This window comes from Penicillium argentinense, assembly GCF_028826775.1.
Source record: "Penicillium argentinense strain IBT 30761 chromosome Unknown utg000002l_segment0_segment0, whole genome shotgun sequence".
NCBI classification, from domain to species: Eukaryota; Fungi; Ascomycota; class Eurotiomycetes; order Eurotiales; family Aspergillaceae; genus Penicillium; species Penicillium argentinense.
This window is the reverse complement of record NW_026622661.1, coordinates 1414138-1428922: the sequence shown is the minus strand read 5'-3', so window position 1 is coordinate 1428922 and position 14785 is coordinate 1414138. Positions and strand designations below refer to the sequence as shown.

General features: G+C 47.5%; 4 protein-coding genes across 4 annotated transcripts; 1 reads left to right on the top strand and 3 right to left on the bottom strand.

Annotated features, from left to right (window-relative positions):
• Window positions 1-598: 598 nt before the first annotated feature.
• N7532_001388 (uncharacterized protein) lies at window positions 599-2934 on the bottom strand (the record flags this gene model as incomplete). Its single annotated transcript, XM_056613882.1, has 6 exons — window positions 599-828; window positions 971-1537; window positions 1591-1872; window positions 2242-2416; window positions 2482-2704; window positions 2759-2934. The coding sequence occupies 6 exons, from the start codon at window positions 2932-2934 to the stop codon at window positions 599-601; spliced, it is 1653 nt and encodes a 550-aa protein (XP_056478923.1).
• Window positions 2935-5822: 2888 nt separating this feature from the next.
• Window positions 5823-6619, top strand: N7532_001387 (MBL fold metallo-hydrolase; the record flags this gene model as incomplete). Its single annotated transcript, XM_056613881.1, has 2 exons — window positions 5823-5853; window positions 5919-6619. 2 exons carry the CDS (start codon window positions 5823-5825, stop codon window positions 6617-6619), a joined length of 732 nt encoding a protein of 243 aa, XP_056478922.1.
• Window positions 6620-9075: 2456 nt separating this feature from the next.
• Window positions 9076-11121, bottom strand: N7532_001386 (short-chain dehydrogenase; the record flags this gene model as incomplete). The annotated part of the gene is made up of 1 exon (XM_056613880.1): window positions 9076-11121. The coding sequence occupies one exon, from the start codon at window positions 11119-11121 to the stop codon at window positions 9076-9078; it is 2046 nt and encodes a 681-aa protein (XP_056478921.1).
• Window positions 11122-12520: 1399 nt separating this feature from the next.
• On the bottom strand, window positions 12521-13062 carry N7532_001385 (uncharacterized protein; the record flags this gene model as incomplete). The annotated part of the gene is made up of 2 exons (XM_056613879.1): window positions 12521-12823; window positions 12913-13062. Coding segments are annotated over 2 exons (453 nt in total), but the record flags the coding sequence as incomplete, so codon positions are not given.
• Window positions 13063-14785: the final 1723 nt, after the last annotated feature.

Here is a 14785-nt window from a genome sequence, read left to right as displayed (position 1 = left end):
TTGGTGGAAGATGAATGACATGGTAGGATCAATCTTATTAAATCAACAACCTGAGGCGCCCAGAATATCAACAAAAGCATATCTTCTCAAAACTATTCTGTTCTGGCTTAACTTTCAGGGAAATGGATAAACTCTTCCATGAGCTTCATAAGTCCCTCCGTATCAGATACGCCCAACCGGTGAAATCCAGTCTGTCCGACTTCTTTGTTGAGGGGAGTGTCTGCGTAGAAATGAGCATCCGCGAAGGGGATCCCGGCAGAGGTATGGTGGCGACCTTCCCGAGATTTTTCAAGCTCAGGCTTTGGATCAGGCTTCCACTTCCTTTTGCGGCCAACACAGTTAGAACGTGGTTCCTCAAGAGAGTGTGCATCGTGAAAATGCCGCTTAAGGTCCTGTATGCTCTTGTAGTTCTTCCCCTGGCAGCACGGGTGTGGACAGCCGAGCTCTCTTGAGCCTTCTAGACTATCCAAATGATTGTCGATGTGATTCAGAAGCGTCGATTTGGTCATCCACTGCGTGAATCTCTCATCTGGTCTCTTCTCTTTGTCTCCTAGGCAAAAGGGGCAGAACCCTGGCGCAACGAGTGTATACCGGAATGTCAAACTTCCGCATCGAGGGTGAAGATGATTGAGATGGTCTCGACAGTGGGCAATCCATTCTTCTTCCTCGCAAAATATTTTTGCGCAGAGATAACAAAATTCAACAAATTTGCGGGGAACACGCCGATGGGCTCGCTTATTATTTGTGTAGCGTTGTTGGTAATTTGCTCCGCCAAGGGATCGTCTGTGGCATTGTAATATATGCTTCGCTCTTCCCTGTTTCGGAATACTAGTTTTTGTTAGCCTGAGGTAAGTATTTAAACAGGGAAGGGTCAATAGATCATACTTCAACATAGAACGAGTGCAGGTTGGACATTGGTTCTCTTTCGGGAAAAGCCCTGGATAATATGCAACCCGCTCAGTAGAGATACAGAGGGTAACCATATCTTCAAGACATGCTCTGCCAATCTCGCTATCCATTGTTGTCTCTGTAAATAAGGCCTCTCTAACTCTGGTGCGCTCTGGGAGATACTTTTTGTAGATCTCGAACAATGACGTTCTGTCACGCTCTGTGAATTCATTTCCAGAGACATATTCCTCATAAGAGGAGTTCCACCACTCCTGGATAAACTCGCTCTTCCGAGCCGCTAGTAGCTTTGCCTTCCTCGTATAGAGCTGCGATCGCTCTTTTGCAAGGTGCTCGTGTAGATGTGGCTTCCCAGAAATTTCAGATGTTAGATGTCGTATTCTCTGGATTAGAGATTGGACCTCTTCTGACTCTGTAAACTCTGTGATTGCGGCCGCGTCTAATCTCTGAGGCATATTGATATCTCTGTGATGAGCAAGACTCTGCTCCATATCGCGGCATTCGTAGTCAGGTTCTATATCATAGAATGCTGACTGGATGTCGACAGACTTCAGCACTGACTGGTACTTGAGGAATGTACTGTGGTTTTGATGGTCGAGAGCCTGACCACGAGCTGCTTCAGATGCCTTGGCTGTGATGTGTTAGCCTGATTTCTGCTTTTCGTTTTATGTATTGACACCTTACGGTCAATGCGATTAGCAACACCTCCACGGATTCCGTGCACACGTAGTTTATCCCTGAAACACATTCGTTGCGCCAGGCTTGAGAAGCTGTGCCTCAGAGCAGAGAATGTCAGCGCTCTGCTTCCTTGGGGGCCGTCATGATTGATCATCCGCAAGAAAGGCAATTCCTTTTTGTCCTCGTTCCACTCAAGGGTGAGTGACTCGCGTCCCTTGGGAGGCCTCATAGAGAGAACCTCTGCCACTGTTGTGAGGCCCTTAAATGCCCCATCTGCGACCCCATGGACTATCACCCAAAATACAAAGCTCATCCCAAGAGCAGGGTGCTCTCTGAGCCAGTTCTTTGGCCTTAAAAGCTCTATATTAGCATTCACGAGATTCTTAAATGAATATAGACATAGAAACTCACAGATCTTTCTCATCATGATAGCGCCATCCCTTAAGAAACTCAGGCGAAATTGTCACCCAACGTTTCAAGCTTCCATCACGAGAACTCCGCATTATGTTGAAAGTCAGATGCTTCAAATACTTTATTAGCCTTTTTTTCCGGGCGTGATAGACTTCGGCATTGAACAAACCCTGTAGTAGAGGCATTCATTTGAGTTACGATAAGCACTCGACTCAACTATAGCACCTGCTCTAGCACCCGACGCACAAAACAATGCAAGTGCACTCGCGGTCTGGATACGAGCTCTCTCATGTTTGTAATCATGCCAATCGTCATTAAAAAGACCTCGAATAAGATAGTCCATGTCCTTGGCTGTTACCATAAATCGTTCTCGTGGCTTTGTTGGAAGCTTCCATTTACTTGTCAACTCAGTCCTGATATACTTTCAGGCGTTAGCTAGAGTAGATTAGACTATAGGGCACGCTGCAGAATATACACCTGACTTACATTCAGAACATCGTCCTTGACCTCCTTTGAGATAGAACAAGAAGTTTTTCGTTCCCATTGAGATGTGAATTTGATGAAGTTCTGGCATGTGGAGCTCTGCGTGGGGATTTTCTCTCTTGTTACCACATAGTACTCAACAAATGATTTTAGAACTTGTGGTGTTGGAATTGGCTGATCTTTGCGAAAGTTGGTGTCGGTCGCTTCACCCCGAGAAAGCCTCCATCTGCTCAAGCGATTAGTATGATTTGATCACTGTGCTGAGGCAATTCCTTCTTACAGAATCCAGTTTTTTGCACTCTTCTCATAGTTCTGGAGTGTAGCTGGGGCGAGCTCCTTATAGGATATTGTATTCTCCTCCCGCTCTCGCCTATCCTGGTACTCGCGGGTATATCCACGTGATGTGGCCCGTGCGGTTATCTTGTCAAGCTCTTTTTGAATGTCCTCAGGAAGCATTTTGGATTCTTGATCGGTCTGGGTCTCAGTCTGAAAAGAAGAGAAATGGCAGATCAGAAGTGCGCCCTGGGAGCGGATTTAAAAAAAAATTATGGTGAAATAACATGGGTGAGAACGGGTGAGAATTCTCACCCGTTCTCACCCCTGTCACCCTGGTCTAAAGGCTTCTCACCCATCTCACCCGCACTCACCCTAAGGTGAGTTCCAACGCTGTTTTAACGATCGAGGCTTTTTGAAAATTGACCGCGTATAACATGTGGCTTAAGTACGGCTGAGCGGACGGGAAGCCCTGTTCTCCACACCCTATGGTCGTATGTACTCAAAACGCAATGATAAAAAATAATATACTATCTTCGCACGATCAATCGTACTACAATCCGGTCTGTGTGTGGCTTCTGCTCAATCAATACTCTAGTGGATATCGCCTGGATGAGTAGGGCGAGCGCCGCTTTAACGTCGCGCAACTTGGGTGAGCGGGGTGAGTGCGCAATAGAGAGTGTTGAAATATCCCGGTTACTGGGATAATCATGGGGGCTGGGATCACGTGCATGTCTACATACCTGTTCACCAGTCTACTTGTATCTTACACAATCAACTCCCCTCAACAACATGAACACTGAAGCATCACTTATAAATCAACAGATTGGGTGAGAAGCTGGGTGATAAATCACCCTCGTCGCGCGACCGCCGCACTGACCCTCTTGGCTGAGATCAGCTACTGCGTTAACTATTGGTTCACCCTGACCTCTCTGAAAGCGCGGTCCCTTGGCACCTGCACATATCATCGAATTTCCAACCCGGGATTGGCCAATATACAGCGACGTTGACTTCAATGTCCTTGGGCCAACGAGTGCGCCAGCTATCAAGGCATATCGCCAAGTGGCCATCAAAGCGTTGTATCAGTCACCAGAACACTCCCAGCTGCCCATCCCTCAATTACTGTACCCGAGGTTATATTGAGCCAAAATAATTAGGTGATACACAAAGCTAAAGGGGTTTCATGGTACAATCAGGTGACCAGAGAAACACCACCTTGATCTTGCGGGTAACCGTACTACAGCTAGTCGCAATAGTCGGGTTCTCCGGGTGACTGAGGATAAATTAGGCCAGTTGGAGTTCATGTTTAATTCTCTCTCAGTATCCAATCAGCTGTGGGCTATTCTCGTTGATACGGAGCCCAAAAGAGGTGTAGACCTACCGTATCTTCAGCCCCGTACTGCATAACCTGTTCACATGTTCGTGGGTCTCCCTTTCCATAGAGAAGCGAGCCTCTTTCTACTTTTAAGGTTCGAATGCAGAGACGAATCCACCCTGTTATACGGAAGATTCTGCGAAATCATTGTGAAAGGTTCAGTCAGATTAGAGATAGAGATCCCTGCTGCAGGTTCGTTTGTCTGGCATGAAACTGTGGCGGTCCAATGGCTCTCGAAATGGTCGGTCCTTGGGTTTTTCCATTCAGAAGATATGGCGCATGCCCAGCAAGGCCTGCCTCAGAGAGCTCCGACGTGGGAACTAGGTATTTGACAGCGTTAGTTACGAGAAGCGAGATACAACAGAGTTGCCCACAAATCCATATCCACCGCTTAAATACTTTTGCCTTTGTTTGGATGGAGTGAGCTAAACAGAGTGCAGCTTGCCGAACGTTGTATTCGTAGCTATCTGGCTAACTGAGGAAGAAAGAAGGAAAGGAAGAAGGTGTGTGTGACGGAGGTATGGTGTAGCCCGTCACCGCCCAGGTCCCGTGATTTCAAGTAGCCTTAAAGTGAGAAAGCCTTAGATGATACCGGCAAGGTTGGTTCTCAAAAGCTGGATGGTGTTTACTTCCTTATCAAGGGCTAAGCGTCTGAAAGCAGGCAATGTGATGGCTAGCAGAAGCGCAATGCCCGCACAGAGTTCCTTCTCGAATATTCTTATTTTCCTACCTTGTTGCAAACCGTTAGAGACGTTATGATTCTTCGACTGCCCCTTAGAGCGGAGTAAAGTGGGCACTGCACCGCGAACAACTATGTCAGGAAGTGCCAGGTCCAGACCTTGCGGTTGTAGCCAATTTTCTTCATGTGAAGCCAAATACATCCATGCAAAGATTGTTTCGAGTTGAAATACTTGATAGACCCTTGTAGTTTAACGGGTGTCCAGGGTTTCACCGTCAGTGACGGGTCCGCTCTCCATGGCTGCGAGTGTAGTGTGGTCTTCATGAAAATTTTGAGGGACTTGCGATCCTGATCCAAATGGCTTTGTGTAGCGAGGAGTCTCTCCCAGCCATTGCATACACTGCTCCCTTGGACGGCAATTGTCTGGTTGTTGGTTTGAAACCATATATGTCATTGTCTACGGCAGGGACTCGGCTATTTACCACCGATATCACCACCCAGATTCTAGAATCCAAGTCATTAGCAGGAACATCACATTTTACGTGTTGCAAATAGTCTCCCCGTGGTGCTGGGCGGATGTTCCGTCATCACAACACGTACCATATTAGGTAGCTGAGCGTACATACATCAGGTACTCACTTAGTCACCACAGTCACCTGACTCTGTTCCTCTTCTCTCACTTCCCACGCTCTCTCTTCCTTCCTCTTCTCTCTCTCTCAGATAGCAGAAGATAGCAGCAGATAGCCAATACCACCTGCTTCTCACCCGTTCACGATCATCCTGTACATCTCACACTCTCAGTAGTCTACCAGCAGACTAACTCGTAACCCAATCAATAACCCTTCACCGCCACTGCTGCCATCAGAGCCCAAGTTTCCGTTCATAAGAGGGTCTCCACTGCTCGGGATAAATAGCCTCGTCTGTCTCGCAAAGAACCCCCAACAGCGATTTTTTTCCCCGAAAACCTGTGAAGCTTCTCAGTATTTCACTGAAAACCCTAGTTCAAAATCCATCAACATGGCTCCTACTTTCAACGTTACAGACATTGGTACTGCCACCGCTATCTTGGAAATCAAAGGCGTCAACTTCCTGACCGATCCCTTCTTTTCCCAGCTGAGTCTTCATGGTCCAAAGAGGTGGCAACCCTGACCGTAACCGACGACCCTGCGTTGAAACTCGATCAACTACCGGTCATTGACGCGGTTTTGTTGAGTCATGAGGATCACTTCGATAATTTGGACGATTTCGGCCGCCAACTCCTACATGGACGCCTCGTGTTCACAACAATGGATGGCGCGAAGAACCTGGCCCCGCGGCCTGCAGCCCAAGGAATGAAGCCCTGGGAGACGATTGAGACCACGATCGCGGGAAAGAAATTCACATTGATTGCTACCCCGACTCAGCACATCCCTGGAAACGAATGCACGGGATTCATCGTCACCGGAGAAGACTTCGGATATAGCCGAGACGGTCTGCTTAACGCGATTTACTTCACTGGTGACACAGTCTATATTGAGGAGCTCAAAGAGATTAGAAACCGATACCACATCAAGGCGGCTGTGATGAACCTGGGCAATGCTCATGCACCCAACTTTGCTGATCTAAGTGCTCCTCAAATCCAAATCACTATGGACGGCAAGTCTGCCGCTAGACTGTTCCGCGAAATCAAAGCTGATGTTTTGGTCCCAATGCATTACGAATCTTGGGGTCACTTCACTCAGTTTGGAGCTGAGTTGCGCCAGGTTTTCAAGGAGGAAGCAATTAGTGATAAGATTTGTTGGCTCAAGGGAGGGGAGAAGATTTCGGTTTTTTGATTTTGACATTCTTGTATTTAACCCAGAATGAGATCAAAGGATGATAGAGTAGTTTTGGCCTCAAATTGAACTTTCGCCAAATACCAGACGCGGCGCAGATAGTAAACCCTTTTGTACAAATTGGGCAACGACTCCCTCAATAAAGTCTATGCCACTTTGATTGCAAGCTCGGTGTCTCTCAAACCAGGTATACGCGATCTGCGCGGGAAACAATGCCGAGGCTGGCCCGAAGAGCTTCATCTCATCTTGAAACAAATAGCTCATACTTGAACAAATCAAGAAGGCCAGACGGTCCCCCTCAGCTCGAATGCTAATTGGATTAAGTTCCTCTGACAATCCCACAAATATTCCGGTACAATTCGGCCGTCTCGATAGAATTTTGTCCATTTCCAATAAACAGATGACTCGGACGGACCAGCAATGAGTCATTCCGTTTGCGATGGAGATGTTGGGGAACCATATCGGCCTCGAGGGTTTCTGCGGGGTATTGATAGAACTCGGTTGAAGGTCAGAGAACGAATTGACTGAAGGAACAATGTTGAGGCCTAAAGCGTTCTCCCAAGCGCAAAGTCGTCTCGAAGCCTCGAAAAGGGACCCGATAAATCCTCGCAAAGCAGGTCCATTTTCAGTCGGAGATATGCAACTGAGTATATCAATCTGTTGCAGGATTGATGGTATAGCCGCAACTTCGCTGTAAAGTTCTTGTGTAGGAGTTGGCGCATTGATCGCAAAAGGAATGTTGATCCAGGTGCTAGTAGCCAGAAAGGTAGGTTGCCGATCGCGCAATGCTTCCGCAATCTGAGAAGTCCGAAAATATCAGCATTTATATCATTCAATTTTCTGTAGTTGAAACCTACGATGAACGGCCGAAAGCCTAAGAAAAGTTGATGGAGTAATCCTGATTCAAAGGTCCGCGGACCGTAATTTTGGAACAACGTCCCAATGGCGCAGAGATGCATCTTGAGAGCAGACATGGAATCCGGCAGCATGAGCTAAGAGAGATCAACGAGTGCCTTCTGAATTAGTTCAAGGATCACTTACTTCCACCAAAGTAAGACACATAATAGCAGGCAACAATTCCAAGGAGAGGCCATTCGCAGTGATATGCCCGCGCATAGTATGGATAGCATCATAGTAGCTCTGCGGGGATTCGACATCACATGTACGTGATAAACTCATTCTTTGTGAATTTATTAGGGTCGCTAGTGCCCGTGTAGCTTTCGACAGTACCGAAGAATCGGAGGCCAGACATGGAAGCTGGGGAAGTACGTCAACCCAGGCGCCACATATTCGAGATTCTTCGTGGGATGAGTCGCTCAAGGTATTGAGGATTTCGGGAAGATAGCCGTTTCTGACAAATTCTGCAATATCAGTCATACACTGGCATCCATGAGGCCGGACGAGCGACAGGGATTCTTCGCTGATGAGTAGTTCTGGCTCCACTTGTTGGCGGTTTTTGGGCCGACGTCTGGTAGAGGAGCTGGAGTTCACATCAAACGTCTGTTTAGTGTTCTCCACCGTCTGCTGACATGGTCTTGAAGTCCACGGTTTACTGGAGGTTCCCTGTTGAACAAATGTCCAATCGCTTTGGTACCCGTCGCAGGTCCTTCCGGTAAGCACGCATTGGCTACAGGCAGGCCGTTTTCCATCGCACTGATGGGTTCATTAGTTGAGAATTCCCTAACGGAAGCTGGTACGAAGTAAATCACTCGAAAGGGGAGGGTCATACCCCTAGTTTTCGATCGCGACAGGTCTGACAAACCGATCTTTGTTTGACTTTCATGGCATCGCAGAGATCAACACTCAACCGGAGAGACGTTGCAACAGTTGCCTAATCAGTTGCATGTCATATAAGCATTTCTAGGGACGGAAGAGAGCCTTGACCACTTGCTTTTCCATTGCGCGTAGAAGCATTTGGGGTATAGAGGTCCAGATAGAGTGAGTGGCACTCACAGCAGGGATTGGTCATTGGATGAGGATTATTAACCTTTGTAAACCTTTTGAGTCCCCCGGCTTCCGGGGGGTTATGAATCATTATGATCCTTCAGCCCAGCCTGGAGGTCTTGGCGGATTTTGATTCCAGATACGGTTAGTCCAGACCCACATTGGCCGTTACGTAACTCACGAGCGAGCCGCCACCCCAAAACACACAGTAAAGGCGATAAATTACCACTTCATATGTCAACAAAAATGTTAATTTAGGATATCATGTTAGGATATTATGGTCCAGATAGCGTCACCAGTCCACTAGTGTAATTATGGTTAAATAAAATGGGGGTCAGATTTGCCGCGTAATTTCGCGCGTTATTATGGCGAAACCGCCAAGCCCTCAATACATGACCCATGGAATGGGGGTCAGATTTCTGTATTGACCTTGTAAAAGGGCCGTTTTTGCATTCCAATCCCCCTCCTTCTTCTGCCGGCAGAAAATCAAAAATCAATTCACTATGGAGTCGCTAGCGAGCTTTTGAGAGAAGCTGAGATAGCTGGTAGAGCGAAAGCTTGCCTCTGCACCGTACAAGCTCTAGCTCCTCAACAGCTGCATCCAGAGACAGGCCCTTACCATATCTAGCGTAGATCTCGTCGATGATAACTTTTCGGCGGCAAAACATGACCCTTTCGCGAGAAGAAGGCCGCCAGGTCGCACCATACGATCTCTCTAATGACTGGACAGATGGATTTGCACCTAACCCACATATCCATTCTCTCCAGACCTCCGGCACAGTCTGTGTCGTACGAGAGAGCGAGTATAGAGATCGAGAGGGGGATACTAAAGAGGAGGGAGTATCGATCCCCTGTGGGAGAAGCTGCTGCTTATCTACAGGGGGCTGCAAAGATGATGCCTCCGATAGACATGCTGCTAGCTGAGAAGACGGTGTGAATGAGTCCGAGTCTGGTGTCCGCGCTTCAATAATAGAGGCATCCATGGCTCGTACGGCAAAGGTAACGTGACCAGAAAGGAGATCATGAAGCTGGCGAGAAATCTTTCTAAGCTGTTCATGAGCCTGATAACCATGACGATCAACCGCCTGATGGATATCCTTCTGGAGGACACTAAGACGGTCGGCAATAATAGGAAGCGTCTGCCGGAGCTGAATCTCCTGAGGGGTCTCCGTACAAAGAAGGGACTGCCGTATTTGCTCTGCAAATGCAGTATAGTCTTCTCGTGCAAAGATAGGATCATCCCACATTGAATGCCGGGGGAATTGCGCCTGTAGGAGAACCGAGTCCTGGAGGAGGATGATCCGTAGTTGATTCAGTAGCTGCAAAAAGCCTTGGGCTGCCATATCATCTCGGTCTTCCTGTTCCTGACTAGTAGCCCCGCTAGGTGGCTCATTTGTAGGATCGTTGGATTGGAACCAGGCAAGCCACTGATCGATCCATGGCCAGAGAGCTCGTACGAGGGAATCTGGAGGTTGAATTTTTGCTCGAGGAAGATAGTAGTTCCCAATTGCATCAGGCTGGAAACCAGCCATAGAACGAAGGAATTTCCGCGGCAGATGCGTCAGATAGCAGTTAGTTAAGGCATCCTGATTCCATTGACCAGCACGGCGGATCTTATTCTCTTCCACGCCTTCTAGCTCGGCTTGTTTTGACCCCTGGGCTCGGCCTGCATGTGTCTTCTTGTCGGTAGAGAGATTGATTGCTTTATAGACCTCATTGGCCCATTTCAGCTGGATTTCGTACGAGATTGGCTTCTCTCGATCTGAGCCCTTGAAGAAGTGGAAATTATACCACTCTGGCCGGCTCCGAAACCGAGGTGGCGACTCCCCTGCTATCTGCCAGCGATAAAAGAGATAAAAAGCCGCCTGGCTCATCGTACAAAGGAGAGGATCCTGATGGCGCATTACCCCCATATACTGCAAGCGGCCAAACTGGTTAGTCTTTCCATTATTCATAATCATGATCATTGGCCAACAGGGGGTCGGTCCTTCGTTGGGTAAGGAGATAGTGAACAGGTCAGGAAACTGGAGTTGCCGGCGCGATTCTCCACGAAGGAGCATATTGTGACTGAAAAGGAAATCCACGGCCGTGCGAAGATAGGACTCCTGAGCTTGCGGCTTTCGATGCTTAAGATCTTTTGTTCGCCATCCTTGCCAACAGTATCGTACGAAGTCCTTGATTTTATCCTTGGAATATCCATCCTGCAGGGTGCCTGCAGCTCGGTCAAGATACTGCTCGCGCTTTCGCTCGCTTTCCTTATGTAGTCGGCCAGTCATCAAGGCGGAAACAGCATATCCACGGGGGTTAGGGAAGCTATTCGTACCAATGCTTTTTTGGAACTTCCAGAGGTCCACAATAGCATTGATATATTGAGTGATTGAATTGCTTCCCAGGGTTTGTTCTACCTTTGATCCATCTGGCCGTGTACGATCCTTCTTATATTGAGAGGACCGAAGAGGTCGATTAAGAACCTCAGTGTCAAGAAAGTAGACAAGCTTCTTCTCTGTGACTAGTTCGCCGTCTGGGAAGCCCTGCTTTTTGCAGAAGCTCTGTAGCATCTCCTTAGCTTCTCGTACGAACTAGAGACAAGGTCACAAGGGTGTTCCTTTACCTGCCATTCCTTATGCTTGTTAACATAAGCCTTTGATGTATTCTTAGGCCGCTGGCTTCGCATGTAGTGTAGGGCCTTGATGCTGTGGAGGTTTAATCGGTCCTGGAGCTCAATCTGCGCTAGCTCCTGGGTCTGTGATGATGGAGGAGAGGAGCAGGGAGTAGAAGGTGATGATAAAGCCATTTTTGATTAGGTTCGAAATAGTGTTCTCTCTTTCTCTCTTTCTCTTGATGATGAGATGCGTGTAGGTAGGAGTAATGACAAGAGAGGAACGCGACGCGGAATTCACACAGTAACCAGCTGCCTTACCACCCTTTCTACCGCCTATCCCCATCATCCCTATCCCCCCTTGATTCATTGTAAGGTACTGTCATAGCCCCGTAAGGGTACGTACGAAGCTATCCCTGGCTTCAGGATTACTGCCAAGATTTCGCAGGCTCGATCTGCGATCAGATATCTCAGATATCCTGGGGGTCACGTAAGATTTCGCGAAATTTCGTGGGCGTGGATACATAAGAATTACCCCGCTTTACACCGCTTGTTTGTTTACTGTCTACGTTACTTCTGTTTGTTGTGTTTACATCTTTTTTGTGTATTTAAGACTGCTCCTGATCATAGCTAGATGATCAGGCGAATTCTAGGTGAATATTACCCACAGACTCGACCCCTCGAGGCAAAGCCCGTCCTCGAGCGAATAGTCTGTGATTCGTCTCAACCCCAAAGTACCCTCGGTCCAGCACATGACTCAGCACTGTCATAGACCCAGATGCCGACAATTGACAATTTATGTATAAGATACATGTTACGGACCCTGCCACACGAGGGGCCGCAGCCTACAGATGGGCCACCAAGAGCCAACCATTCCCAGAAGATATGCACTGCTACAGGTCACGCGAGGAACGCTAGAATCGGCGTCACTTTTATCCACACCGATACTACGCCGCAAGTACAAAGTCACAAGTCACGTGACCGCGGCTCCTCGATATACTCCAGGAGTCGCCACGGGGGTATACGGGGAGGACTAGATATTGAAGAGGAGAACGCTCAATGACAGCACGCGCTGAGACGTGCGGGTCCATTCAGCAGAGAAACCACCACAAAGCACACGCGTAGCAATCAGGAAATAGCGAGAAACCCAAATGTAGGGGTCAGGTCGGAGAGGTGTAAGGTATATTCTAGAAGTAGCTATCCGGCCACTGTATACTGCCGGCTATGTCACATAGCATGGATGACACCCATGTAGTAGGGGGTGGGAATCTCCCCACTACACTATTTAGACCAAGGCTCATCTAGAACAAGGCGCAAATGCATGAAATAGGGAATGACTTCCAAGATTTCGCACCACGTGCTGAAAATAAGACCCGTCTGAAACCTTCTAAAAGAAACTCGAGGAGTTTTGCTCCAATCGTTTTGCCGTCATATTCAGCATTCATTCGACATAACGCTTCCTGTGCCTGGTCTTGACTCAAGAAACCTGCTTCAGACCGGCTCAGAATAATTTCCATTTCAATCTCCTCGTTGAACTCCGGATGTCCTTGGAGGGGAATGAAATGACGTGCGGCATACATGCCCTGGGTTGCACACCGTGACGAGGAATCGAGGAGTATGACATCCGCGGAGCAGGAAAATACAATATCGCGGTGCATCTGCTGAATGCGTTATATGTAGAACGGTTAAGATGTCAGCATGAAGGTGTTCGGTCTTTCTGCTGCATAACCTCCGCTAAGGAAAGACATACGATTTTCTCTAATCCAAAGATCTCCCTCCCTTTCTCTGTTAGGTTTATGTCACAAACCGCCGTTTCCCAGCCCTGATCATTCGGCAGAATCGAGAGTAGATTCCTCTCTCGATACAGATAGACTGCTCCTGGGCTTATAACTAGACCAACTCTGTTCTTGCAAAGCAATTATTAAGGTTTTTCTTTCACTTTGAAGATACAGAGTACTGAGGGCTTGGCGGGTATGCTGAAAAGAAATCGATATTATTGTACGGGACTGTATCTTGCTTTCCCCGGACTGGAAGTGAAATATTCGCGGTGTTTAGGCAGTACTGTCCGTTAAACTGTGCTGGCACCGACTTCGCCTGGTGGGTTGTTGGACTATGAGAGGTTTCCTCTTAGAGCAGAGTTACCTAAGCTATCAGGGAAACCCGGCCGAGGTACAATGATGAACGACATTCCATAGAGAGAAAGTTGAAGCGTAGCTGGTGGATCAATTACCATGGTTCTCTGACGTTGGGCCTTCTATATCATGCCGCTGAGCTAGATCAAGCATTAATCCTGTTCTTTCCTTCCACCGTGATTTTTCTGGAGTCCTGATTGCGTTGCAGTAGAGCCGCTTGCCGGCAAGCTTCGCTCAGCAATCTCGGTAATTTTTCTCCCTCAAAGATTTCCGGCAACATTGTTATCATGGGATCATGGTCTCACGGTGAGCCTGACAGCCAGTTCTCTCTCGTCCTTACCCGGCGGAACATACATCCAGTAACCCAATCATGATCCGCGACCATTCTTGCCCGGAAAAATTGTAGCCAATCAGCAGCAATCCCGCGCTTATCAAAATCGAATTACTTTATCAAGCGCTGAGACAACATGACTGGTTGGTTGCCTATCACTTCACCATTGCTACTGCACAGTACAGAGTACAATACATAGAGTAAGCTTGAATAGCGGCGACTACTGGAGTGGCAACCTTCGCACCGCGTGAATAATACATTATTCTATGTCCAGATATGGAACGTTGAAATTGATGTTCCGCCTATGTAGTATTGTATGTACTGTAAGACAGGGTTCATGCAGAGTGACCCGCTCTTCTTTGCGTCTTGTATGGTAATTTGGATCAATTACTCAACCTATTGATCTAAGACTCGCTCCACTTGATCTAATACTCAGTCAGATTTGCCCTACGGTTACGAGTCCATGTTCTTCCAGCCTGCTCAGACACTTTGTCTATGAGCCACTAGTAGTATTGACACCAAATTACGATCAGATATCGAATCTCGGGTATCTAGTTTGACCTTGTTCATGATAATCTGCGGTGAGCCTTTCAAGAACCGGATCCATTCCTGGTATCAGGAGCGGGTTGAGCAGTTTTGCCTCAGATACGACGCCTTGGGAAAGCTATTGAAGATTGAAAGGGACAAATTGACCAAGAGAATTATGAAAAGGTTTAGGAGGCCAGCTGCTTGATTGGAGAAAAGGATGACTTCACAACGCGGGAAAAAAGATGCGAAATAACCGGCTGTTGACAACAGAAATCTACTATTCAAAAACAGGGTGATTGTACCTCGATCCGCAGAATATGAAAGTGGAAAAGTTTCGCAGAACAATACCAGTAACTTCAGGTCTTATCACAACCGTCATATGAAGCACGATGTGAGAAGATTGGTAACGTAAGCCGTAAGGCAATTGGAGGAGTACGACATATATTTCAACAAAAGAAAAGAAAGCTAAAGAATTCTCCAAAAGAACCGCTTTTCGCCCGAGACTGCCTGTAAATTCCTTTTCGAGTTGGCCAATTGACTTGAACTATTGAAAGGACATACAAAGGAATCTCTGTCATATACCATCTTAAGTGGACACCAAGCCTGCAACGTTTCCCCGAAATCCATCACCC